The 13,111-nt window shown below is 29.1% G+C and overlaps 1 protein-coding gene across 1 annotated transcript in view; it reads left to right on the forward strand.

The window, feature by feature from the left end:
• The window catches only part of LOC107447528 (tight junction protein ZO-3), a gene marked incomplete in the record, with an annotated part of 114,597 nt that overhangs the window by 34,076 nt on the left and 67,410 nt on the right, over positions 1 to 13,111 (forward strand). The window contains 2 exon segments of the mRNA XM_071178201.1: positions 9,370 to 9,420; positions 12,280 to 12,404. Of these exon segments, the coding sequence (XP_071034302.1) occupies positions 9,370 to 9,420; positions 12,280 to 12,404 (176 nt within the window).

Raw genomic sequence — 13,111 nt, forward strand, 5'->3', positions numbered from 1 at the left:
TGATTGACACTATCATTTTAAAATAAATGTATTGTTGCATCTTTACTCCAGCGCCATCTTCCGTAACGTTTTTGTAACACTCAGAGTAGCAATAAACAAGCTGTCATAAGGTTGTAGTGGTGCTCTCTCTCTTGTCGTATTCCAATGTTAGCATTTACCAGATTTAGAAAAATTACTAAATTTAGGTCTTACCAGCGATATTACAGTCCACACCAATTAGAAGGGAATATTCATGGTTTAATTACCCCCCTTTTGTTACCCCGCATCAACAACAACCTATGAAAAAGAATTTTTTTTTTTTACTATTTTGTAAAAAAAAACATAGCCTATGCTATTTGTTATTAGTAAAGAAGCACTTTTTAAGAAGGGGTGTTGTNGTCATTATATTAAATTCATGCAAGAATACCTAGATATGGGTCACATGGAGCCCGTAGAAAAAGAGGATGATCAAGATCCAGTTGATAAAAGCAATTATCTTCACTGCTATCTGCAGCATCATGGAGTCTACCGCCCTGAAAAGACTACAACTCCTCTCAGAGTAGTCTTCAACGCCTCAGCACCTACTTCAACTGATGTAAGCTTAAATGATCTACAAATGAAAGGACAGGTAAAAGAGGACATTTTCGACATTTCGGTGCGTTTCCGTAAACATCACATTGCATTTACGACAGATATTCAAAAAATGTTCCGTCAAATATAAGTTGAGCCTTCCCAAAGAAACCTTCGCATCCTTTGGAAAACAAGCGAGTATCAACCGTGCAAAACGTACCGATTGAAAACCGTAACATACGGCACAACTTCAGCTCCGTTTTTGGCCACTCGAACAATCCTCCAGGCAGCCAAAGATGAGTCTGAAAGATTTGCTCTTGCTGCCGAGGTTCTCGAGAAGGATAGTTGCATGGATGATGTGGTCAGTGGAGTGGAAAACGTACTTAACAGCTGTGCGTCTTAAATCTGAATTGTCTGGTCTTCTAAGATCTTGTGGCATTAAGTTACATAAGTGGATATCCAATGCAGTTGAATTAGACGAGTCAACTGATGTCGTAGAGCACAGATTTACCAACACTGACGAGACTACAAAAACGTTGGGTGTCATCTGGAATGCCAGAACAGATGAATTCCGGTTTCAACTCACTTCGTTAAAAAGGCAAGAAACCTATACAATGAGAGATGTGCTTGGCATCATAGCACGTATCTCTGATCCGCTTGGACTTTTGGGCCCAATTATCACAAAAGCAAAAATCTTCCTTCAGAAACTCTGGACAATCAAGTTAACTTGGGACGATGTGCTTCCTCCAGATTTAGCCAAAGAATGGGAATTGTTCGTCCACAATCTTCCAGCCATACACGAGTTACATGTGAAACGCAAAGTGACAGACAATGCATCAGGAATGGAACTACATGTTTGCCGACGCCAGTGTCCTTGCTTACGGAGCAGCAATTTACGTACAAACTCGAAATGTAGACGGCCATCTTACATCAGAACTATTGTGTTCTAAGTCAAGAGTTGCTCCTATAAAACAACTCACTATTCCACGTCTTGAACTGTTATCTTCTCTATAAGCATGCAGGCTACTGGACAAAGTACGGAACTCTCTGAATGTCCCCAACGAACAGTGCTATATATATTCAGACTCAAAAATAGTTCTCGCATGGATAAAAAATGACTGTCTAAAGTTAAAACAATATGTCGCCAATCGAGTAAAAGAAATCCAACAATTATCACAGAATTGTGTTTGGAACTATGTTCCGTCTATATCCAATCCAGCAGATATATTGTCACGTGGTTGTGAAGCCAAGGAACTTTTACATCACTCATTATGGTGGCAGGGTTCAGGGCCCGATTAACATCTGAAAATAGGGGAAGCATAATTGGATTTTGGAGTCCCCCTAATTTGAGCAAAAGAAACTTTTGATATTTTTCGCCCAAAAACAGTACATTTTAAAGAGAAAAGAACCATGTGAAAACTATAAGAACCGTAGAAAGGAATACGGAGATCTTATGCAATCATGTTGGACCCTTCTTTACGTGGTTTATAGTAACAAAAACATGAGGGAGTAGCTAGCACATCAGTTAACAAAATTTAAATATTTCACTAAATTAAATTATAAAATTTCTTGTTGTTATACGAAAGGTTCTTTGCAAGATTAGTCTCTTTTTTTACGCCAATTTTTTTCTTACTTCTTTTATTATTATTTTTTGCTTTTGCAAAAAATAAGAAATTTGGCCCTTAATTTCAGTCATTTAGGGGCCCCCCTAGAATTTTACAGGGGAAGCACTTGCTTCCTGTGCCTTTTCGGTAATCAGGCCCTGGCAGGGTTCCAACACCATAAATCAAAGGAAGAACTCATAGTCTGAAAGTGAACTATTTTCCGAAAGGGACTCAAAGATGTATCAATCTGAACTCAAGCAATCGCAAGACATTAATCTATTAATTTCTCATTTCAGTTTTTCAAACCAAATATTTTCTATAACAAATTCTTATTCAAAATTGATTAATGTAATGTCTTANTTCTCTATTGGCATGCAGGCTACTGGACAAAGTACGGAACTCTCTGAATGTCCCCAACGAACAGTGCTATATATATTCAGACTCAAAAATAGTTCTCGCATTGATAAAAAATGACTGTCTAAAGTTAAAACAATATGTCGCCAATCGAGTAAAAGAAATCCAACAATTATCACAGAATTGTGTTTGGAACTATGTTCCGTCTATATCCAATCCAGCGGATATATTGTCACGTGGTTGTGAAGCCAAGGAGCTTTTACATCACTCATTATGGTGGCAGGGTTCCAACACCATAAATCAAAGGAAGAACTCAGAGTCTGAAAGTGAACTATTTTCCGAAAGGGACTCAAAGATGTATCAATCTGAACTCAAGCAATCGCAAGACATTAATCTATTAATTTCTCATTTCAGTTATTCAAACCAAATATTTTCTATAGCAAATTCTTATTCAAAATTGATTAATGTAATGTCTTGTGTATACAGGTTTATTTACAACTGTAAGAATCACACTAATTAGAAGGGAAGATTCATGGATAAATTATCCCCCTTTTGTTACCCCGCATCAACAACATGTATCATATTGATTTTTTAATAATATAAATAAAAATAGATTATTTTCAATTCATTTTTATGTTTAAAGACTTAAAAGGAAACTAAATAATTTCAAAGCAGATAAATATTTTGTTTTTGTTAGATGTCTTCCTAAGTTAAATGTTTACTCAGAGCGACTATTGCTAGGTCCGGATATCCTGGTTAGTAGGGAGCTGAGAATTCCCCGTGTAGTAAATGTGGACTGGTTGTCGTTAAATCTTTCGGATCACAAAGTCCTTCATGTTCCCATATCAAATTAAAGCTATGGTGGTATTGGATTGGAGATTGATCGGTTCAGGTGAAAATTACGATCTGTGAAGGAATGATGGGTTCTCCCTAGAAACAGGTGTGGCAGAAGTAGAATTCTTGGCCATAGATGGCCCCACTAAAAAACAAGACAAAAACAATTATTGCTAGGCTTTACCAAAATTCTGATATTTTTTATTCGGTTTTTATTACGATTTCCGAATGAGTCATTTTCATTGTTACTTATGACATGCTTTTTTTGGGGCCGACTTCAATTTATGATTTGTTTTTAATACGATATTATCACAAACACGAAATTCGAATGTGGGTTTTTAAACTGTTAATTGTTGTTTCAAATTTTTTGTGGCTTTAGGATTTAACATTCGTCAAGTCTCTTATAATTCACTAAATATATATGTCTTATGGTTGAAAATACACTGAACTGAATGCCATATTTTATTTTGAGCTATAATGCAATTTGTTTTATTTTAAATTATTTTAGATCCATACGATTTCTTTAATTAAAATATTTAATTTGCATTTATGTTACTCCATAAAACAGTTATCTATTTTTTACTTTCATTCAAGAACATTACGGGTAATTTATTTTAAATTACACTTTTGTGTTACGTGATGTGATTAAAAGCCATATTCCCCCCCCCCCATCCTAATTTTTTATTTTTGATTAAAAACAAATATTTTTATTTTAAAAAGCCACTTGGTTTTCTTCAGTTTTGAAAGAATTATAATTAATTGAAATAATTTTATTTCATGCTACTATATAACTAAGTTGATTGATAAAAAGTCTAAAACTTTGATGTTTACCTTTTCATCATTGCAGATAACATATCGAAATTTTTGGTTCTTCAAAAAGGTCATATGAATTTCTATAAAGATTTTCTTCTATAAGATATTTTTTTAATCACTTTACAAAAAAAAAAAAAAAAAAAAAAAAAAAAAAACATTTACTAAACTTTGAATGTAATAGTGATATTTTCTAGAGTTCTAAAAAAAAAACATTTACTAAACTTTGAATGTAATAGTGATATTTTCTTATAAGATAGTGAGTTATTTTCTCGTATTGTTTATCACGATAAATTTCATGTTGTTAAACGGTAAGTGTATACAATGTTTTAATTTAATACTTTTTCTAAATTCCGTCTTTCCATTGCAAGTATTAATTAATGTTAAAATATATAATTAATATTAAAATATGTAAATTAATCTGTGTAAATTAAAATAAAATGAATAATTAAAAATTTCCGTCTCTACACAGTGTTTTATTTTATAACCGTCGTTGAACAGCTGACCCAATTTTCTGTTCAACTCCGTAGCCTTGTCATTTTGAACTCAATCCAGAAGACAAATGGATCAATTATTACGGGAAATTTGCCTTCGTGGAGGACTTTTTGATGGAACGTTACATGGAGAGGAAGTCCACGAGAACCTCCCACGGCTAACTTGATGGCAACTAACCCCTTCTACCACTGAGGATATTGATATTTAGCACTGTGGTCGGTGCAAGCCGGGAATTTATATTACACATCATCTAATTTAACCAATTGATACACGAACAATGTTTCGTAAAAACAATAACAGTTCCCACTTGTTTTTTTCGGTTGCGGAACCCTAAATGGTCGTGGAACCCCGAGACTTCATCAACAATTAACCAAATACTATTTATTATTTAGAAAATGCGTAATGATCTTATATTTACTAATTGTTTTGAATATATTTGATGAATGAATAAATTTTTTTTTATCCTTTATCAACATGAGTCTTAAAATTGGTTTTTATGTCAGACAGTTGAATTCTCAGGTTTGAAGCAGAATTTAATCGAGTTTTTATTTAGATTTCAAATCTATGAATTAACAGAAAATGCATTCGATGAAATGTGGTTTATTATATTAAAATAAAAACGAAAAGAAAGAAAACGTTTGTTAGAGAAACAAACATTGTTGTATTTGGTTATTTTTATTCGACTCGGAAATACTAAAGGAATTTTTCGTAAATGTATTTGTTATTAATAAAAAATTGCTTTGAAATTTCTTACTTTACAAGCATTACGATTAAATAATTTCATAAAAATAACGGAAATATTAAATAAATAATCGGCTATTAATCGAATATAAATTTAATCACAAGTTTTGAAAATCATCACTGATTAAAAAAAACTCTATCGGAACCCGATTTGGGAACCTCTTCTGTATCATCTGGTAATTAAGATTTTACATAGAATAATCTTATAGTGCGTCTAATAATTTGGCGTCGATCTGCCGAAATAAAAAAAGTATCAAGTACTAATGTAAAGTGCAACTATTATACGTTTTTTGTCTGAAGAATGAGAAAGTTTGACCCCGTTCTGCTTGGTAGAACATAGCTCTATGCCTCTTTAATTTGGATTGTCTGCGGTTTGTCCTTGATTGGGTATATGAACCCCTTTCATTATTTTAATAAGCTTGTCTTATTGGTGGCACACACATCGATTAGTCACGCCAGTGCCTGATGAATTTCCCTTTCTTTACACACGCAGCACTTCTCCTGATGAAAGATATTTGTCTAACTTTTTCTTCTGGCAACCCTGATTTTTGTGTCGCAACTCATTTTTTATGAATAAAAATTTGGGTTTTAAAATAATTGATTAAAAAAAAAATCGGAAGATTCGGATTTTTGTTACATTTTTTTAGTTTAATTTTATGTTATAATTGGCGATCGAAATGTGCTACAGGTGGCGCAGAGCCTCCCAGCTTGAAATATTTTAAGACAGAAACTAATGTTTTCCCATCTTCTTATGACTATCCACACTCTAGTAGTAAAAGCATGCGTTGTCATTTTTTTTTACATTTGACAAAATGATATTTTACTATTTTTAATTTTGAAAAGTTATCCAAAAATTATACGGTCATAATTTAGTAACAATAGATTTCGCACTCTTTTTTTTCTCTATGCTTTCCTACTCTCATCCAATGAAATCGTGGAATTGTGTTGAGCTAACCGATCGTCTTTTCATAGTCACTAGTTAAATATATGTAAACAAATCGTTTCAATTGTTGCATTGAAGCTAATTTTCTCTGCATCATTTTAATCCTAAGATATTTTGATTTAATTAGAAAAAGGTTCTTTTAAGAGCTGTCTATATATTGATAACTCTTTAATTTTACCGCTTTGTTGGTATATATTTGATTTTCGTTTCGAATTGTGCAAGCATTCAGAATTTAATTAAGAATTATGGAATACAAGAATGCTACATATTGAAATTTTTTGTTTTTTCAGGCTGAAAATAAGTTAGTTCTATTTTATAATACTAGCTGAGAGATAACTTTGAAGAGAATGTTTCAAAAAAATTTTTATGTGTATTTTTATTTTATTTTAAGAGAGTTGTCAAAAAGTACAAAATTAAAAATGATCTCAATTAAAAGGCAAAGGCCTTCGAATCAAATAATTAAGAAAACTCTACTATTTATTTATCTACGATTTATTAACTCACAACAAAATCACAGTAAATGTCTTACACTCACTCAAAAAACAAAAACTATTTACATTCCAAAACTATCACCATGGCAACCACAAAACTCTATTCCTTGTCATCTACTAACTGACATATAACTAATAAATTATTTTACAAAAAATACGATGCGCATAAGCACTATCTTACAGGAGTATTCACCCAAAATAAAATGAAACTATTCTGGTTATGTCGAGAAAATGTAAATATTTTCTTTTACGATTAAAAAATTAAGTATTGATAATGATTCCTTTTTGTTTAGTAAATATTTTTGTTTCACTAACGGAGGTGAAGAGATGGAAAAGTATCAATGTTAGCTTAAATTGAGTTAAAATAAATAATTATTAAAGAAATATTCAATACATTTTATCTTTTGTATTTAAAATAGGCCTAATGATTCAAAAATTTTTCAATTCTTTCTTCCTGACAGAAAGAAAAGTCATACAAGAATATTTACTACTAATAAAGTGTTGAGTCGAAAAAAAAAAAGCGTTGAGTTAAGAATATTTTTGCTGAGATTGATTGTTTTGTATTGAGATACAAGTCATTGTTTTGTATCAACATTTTAAGTTTAATTAATTATTACCTTTTCTTTGACCTATTAAATGGTGTTTAAATAAAAAATAAGAAAAATTGCTTATGTAGAGAAAATAAATTTTTTTTTTGTATGTTTAGTATTTTTGCATAGTATTTTTAGTTATATATATAAAGAAAAGGATGATTAAATAATCTAAACTAAAAATAAACCATTGAATTTATAGCATTTTACATAGTTTTGCTCTGTAAAGACTACAACATTCGATGAGTTCGCATTTAAAGAATGTTTCTGTTAATTATAGTGCAAATTCGAAACAATATAACTTAAACATCTGACTTCAGATATTGGTTTAAAAAATATGATAAATTTTTTTTGTAATGGGCACTGTTTGGACAAGTATTTAAGAAATTTCTCTATATATAAATGTAAATAAATTGTTTAATTTCAAAGCATAATTAACTTTTAATATTGATGTTTCGGCATCTGGAATTATTTTATTTTGCTTAATAAAAATATAAACATTGCATGTCCTTGGTTTTTCAGATCATTCTGTATTTGCTTTTTGCAACATTCTGTGCAAAAACTACTTAAAATATCACATTTAAACATATTTTCTCCAAATCTATCTTAATTTTACTAAAAATTAATGCCATACAAAAACATTAAAGTATTAAATAACAAAAAGTTGTTAAAATAAATTTGTTCAATCTGTGTAGAATACACTGTTTTATAGTGTAAATTTCAATGTCTGAGTGTGAGAAAATTCAAGACAAACAAATCAAATTTATGGTTAATCTTTTATGAATGTAGTTTTTATGTCAAGTATTCATTAAAAGTATTCAAAGTTCAAGTATTTAAGTTCATTAAAAGTATTCAAAGCTCAAGTATTTAAGTTCAAAGTATTCATTTGTAAGACAAATTAATATTTTGGTTACTAACGAAAATGAAAGTGATATCTTAAGATAGTTATAAGAAAATGTCCATCATTTTTATTCATAAAGATGAAACATTTCTAGTTTTTTTTAAAAAAAAAATCAGATTACTTCCAGTAGTGAAGCAATTCTAAAAATATTTTTTATGAAAATTTAAAATTTTTATAGACTTGAGAAACGATTTATAATTTCTACAGTTTAAGTACTTTCACAAAAAAAAAAAAAGAAAAATAATAGAAACCTCATAAATTATAGCAGATTAAGTATTATGTCCCCTGTATAACACAATCATCTATTTTTTTTTTTTTTTTTTGAAAACTAATTTACCTTTTAGGCTTACCTTTTAGATTTTCTGTTACTAAAGAAAAGAAAAAACATTAAATTTTTTTAAAAAAGATTATAGCTGTTATGCCAAAAGTTAATTCTTAACATTGCCTTTCAATTTGAAATAGTTAATTTGCATTTATTAACATTATTGCATATGGTGGCTTATACAGTTTTACAAAAAATATGTGGTAAAAGTAAATTGANAACTAATTTACCTTTTAGGCTTACCTTTTAGATTTTCTGTTACTAAAGAAAAGAAGAAGCATTAAATTTTTTTAAAAAAGATTATAGCTGTTATGCCAAAAGTTAATTCTTAGCATTGCCTTTCAATTTGAAATAGTTAATTTGCATTTATTAACATTATTGCATATGGTGGCTTATACAGTTTTACATAAAATATGTGGTAAAAGTAAATTGAAACTTATTAAAAAGTAAATCTAATTTATTTATTTGTAATAGTAACCAGGAGTAATGTTTAGAAAGCATGATAAACACATTATTGTTAAATACTGTTTTAAAAAAAGAAAATGATTTATAGTTTAATACTGTTATAACTCTTTTAATTTTACATTGATGACCCTCCCAGATATCTGCCTTTTTGTTTATTAATAATCATGTGTGATGTCCTATGAAAATGTGAAAATAAGTTATAATAATGTGATCAAAACTCAGTAGCTGGATTATAAAATTTTTATTTAAAAAGTTTTTAATTTTTTATAGCAGTGGAGAGAACGTGGTATATGGGAATATCATACAATCATTTTAGCAAGGGTAAGTGACTTTTTTTTATAACGTTTATTTGAATCCTGATTGTTTGTACTACAATCAAATGTTGAAATTATAAATTTTTTAAATGAGTCCAACTTATGGACTTTATTTAACATAGTGAAACTTAAAATGTTTATGTTTTTCACTTTATTAGTTATACTTTTAATTATTAGAAATTTCATATTAACTAAAATACGGAGGTGCAACTTTTCTGTGCAGAGTATAATTCATGTGTAATCAGTGTCTGATTTCAGATCAGTTCTTGTGCTGCGTTTGCCCCCCTGGCAGAATTTCTTTCAGGCTTTCTGCGACATTCCTCTCGAATACTAATATCTTTCTGCAAGATAATTTTAAAAATAACAAATATACATGTTACTAATTTTTAAGTAACAGAAGCATCAACTTCAAAAAAAAATAAAAATAAATAAATAAATAAAAAAATAAATAAAATAAAGAAATAAAAAAAATTTGGATTAAGTTAAGTAATTTTTTTAATTGAATATGAAATTTTTTAAAAATTCTAATATTATCGACGATATTCTCGTATTTTGTCGGGGGTAACACACTAATTATTTTCTTTTTGCATTTTGTAAATCATCATCACATAATAAGAAATAGTGAAATCCATAGCAGTGACTGCTGAAAAAAAAAATAGACGACAAAGTCACGGGAATCGGACTCTTAAAAAATTAGTTACTAAATGCTTGTTTTCCTTCAAGATTCAGTTGTAATAATTCATATCGTATTAAAAATATTGAATTTTAAAAGTTATGTGGAAATTAATAGTAATAACTGCATACAAAAAATTCTACAGAAAAGAAAACCAAATTTTTTACTTCATTTTTCCTTATTTTCAAATGAGAAAAGAAGAAAAATAATTTTCCAGTCCGATGCGCCTGAGAGGTATCTCTTGGATACCTTTTATTCCGATATAATTCCTAAGAAAAGAAAAAATCTTTCAAAAATTTCTGCAGAAAAGAAAAGCAAAATTTTTTACTTCCCAAAGAAAAATCTTTCTGCAAGAACTCTGTAACGTTCTGTGACTATGTTGCTGCTAACATCACCTTGGTCGGGAGGGAGTATATGACTAGGGTGGTTGTAAGAAAAAGGAGTTTCTTTAATAGAACCCTTTAAAAAGGTGTGATCTATATTTTTATTCTTAGTATATACTATTATTCTGTCTAAACTATTATTCCGAGAGCTAAAAAAAAAATAATGTTTAGACCCTGTCGCCAAGCACCAAAGTCTGTCTTTAAATTATGTTTGAAGTTTGATTTAAAAAGAGATATCTTTTGTACAAAGCAAAGAATTTATCAATCTTAGGAAAAGCTAGAAGGTTTTTTTTCCCACAAAGTCTGTATCATATCAGCATTGTTATCATTGTGTTTAATTTAGAAAAATTAAATTATAAAATAACTGAATTTAGAGATTTTATAGCATTATATTATTTCAGTTTATTCTGCAATATTTGCCCACAGACATTTAAAATTCTTCAATGGCTTGAAATTAGATGAATGTAATGTAAAATGATGAATAAAAGTGGTGTAATATCATTTTATTCTTTTCAATTTTCGTTTTTTTTTAAAAAGAAATATTCAGATGCGAATATCTTAAAACAATCAAGATAAAACTTTTTAATTCCATTTTAATCCTTTCTTTAAAATTTTACTTTTTTTATTGACATTATTCTTTAAGATATTACACAAAAAGAAGATATTTGGCAAAATGAGAACTAACATTATTTAAACTATTCTTAAAAGTTTTATCTATGGAAATTACTAGACTCTCATTTGGAATTTATGTTTATTTTTTTTAGGGGTCAACAATTATTTTTTGTAATAAAAATGGGAATTTACATCATTCTTCATATTACTAAATTCGTGTGTTCATTTATGAAACAGATAATTCATTTGAATCTGATTTCATTTGCTTCTTTTGGTCAAATTCTGATAATATTTACTGATAACAAAATAATTAATTTTACAGTCTTTAAACAGATTGCTGGGAGGATTATCAAAAAAATACTTTAATCTTTCAGTCTTTTTTTTTTAATCAGGTTTTAATAAAAGATGAATCTATAAAATGTTTTTGTTTCTGAAATTCAAATTTTATTGCAAAAAATGCAAGATTTTTGTTGTTGTAAAAAACCGTGATTTTTTTTTCAAATTTTCACAATTAGAGTCAGGGTTCAAATATTCTTTTATTGAGTTGAAACTTTCCAAATAGTAGGTTTATCCATCTTTTTGGGGGGTGCTGTGAAAGATTAGCTGAAATTTTTTCTCTCTCTGTGGTGGGTAAACTATGGACACAAAAGTCCCTAGTTTGATTTTAGCTAACCCCACAGATATACAGGGGTGATTGAGCTCTGGAAAAATCCGGATTTTCGAATTTTTCGCTAACCGCGATCCGAAAGCTTCCGGAAATCCAAAGTCCAGAAGTTTCAAGAAATCATCAATCACTTTTATCTATAAAATGTCTTGTATATTTTATTTAAAAATATTAGAACAAGAATTTATGCTTGGCATCTCTTTCATTTGTAAAAAATTTTTTTTGGTAATGCGATTAGAAGAGATAAAAATAAACTTACACATAATTATTTATTTTAATTATGCTGCATATAATTCATTTAGAATATCATGTTTTGAAAATTTCAAGGATTTAAATTTATAAAGATATTAATTTTTTGAATGATTTTGCTCAAGAAATATTCAGGATTTTTGAGCCACAATCATCCCTGGATAGGTCAACCCATCCCAAATTTGTATTTAAAATATTTATTTGTAACTATAAAGTTTTTTGTCTTTCTCATGGAGTTCATCCTGTCTGAGTTGTGTACTAAAATAAGTGTTTAATTAATCCTAGGTACCCGGTTACGGTTTTGGTGTAGCTGTGAGTGGTGGGAAAGATAACCCTAATTTTTCTTCTGGAGATCCAGCAATCACTATATCTGATGTGCTCAAAGCAGGTCCTGCTGAAGGAAAACTGCTGTAAGTATACACACTTTTTTTGTTGTTGTTCAATTCTTACTATTAGCAGTTATTTAGATTTAAGAGAAACTCATCACTGAATTTTTTTTAAATATACAAGAACAAAGTAATTGATAAAGTTTTGAATCTGAGTAAAACAAAAAGTTTTTTAAATAACTTTTTTTGAATTTTATATTTTAGTACGAATAAAATTCTGATAATCTTACATAAAAGATTTTTTTTTGTAGTTATGAGACTATTTTTTTCTCAATTCCTACTATTAGTTCACACTCTTCCTTCATATCTTGTTCAATCAATCGTTCATAAAATATGTACTTCATCTACTCAAGTTGCAATACTTTTGAACTTGTAGTGGATGACTCTTGATGGTAATACAGTTTTTGTCCATTCATTAAATTTAATTTTAGTTTTATATGGGAGAAAAAATTGTAATTATTTAAACTAAAATAAAATTTTTCTTTATTGACCTAAGTAGGAATTGATTTAAAAATATTACTTGTTTTTATTCTTGTCAAAATAATTGAGAGCAGGGTTGGAGTTTTTGCCGGCAAAAAGGGGTTTTTGCCAGGACAGTGGCAAAAACCTGGTAAAAACCGGCAAAAACTGGTAAAAACCGGCAAAAACCAAATTATCTAAATTGCTGATTAAATATTATTACAAAATACTTGAAACAAATTTAAATCAATCATAAGGAGGTAATTGTTCTC

Source organism: Parasteatoda tepidariorum, chromosome 3 (assembly GCF_043381705.1).
Source record: "Parasteatoda tepidariorum isolate YZ-2023 chromosome 3, CAS_Ptep_4.0, whole genome shotgun sequence".
NCBI lineage: Eukaryota > Metazoa > Arthropoda > Arachnida > Araneae > Theridiidae > Parasteatoda > Parasteatoda tepidariorum.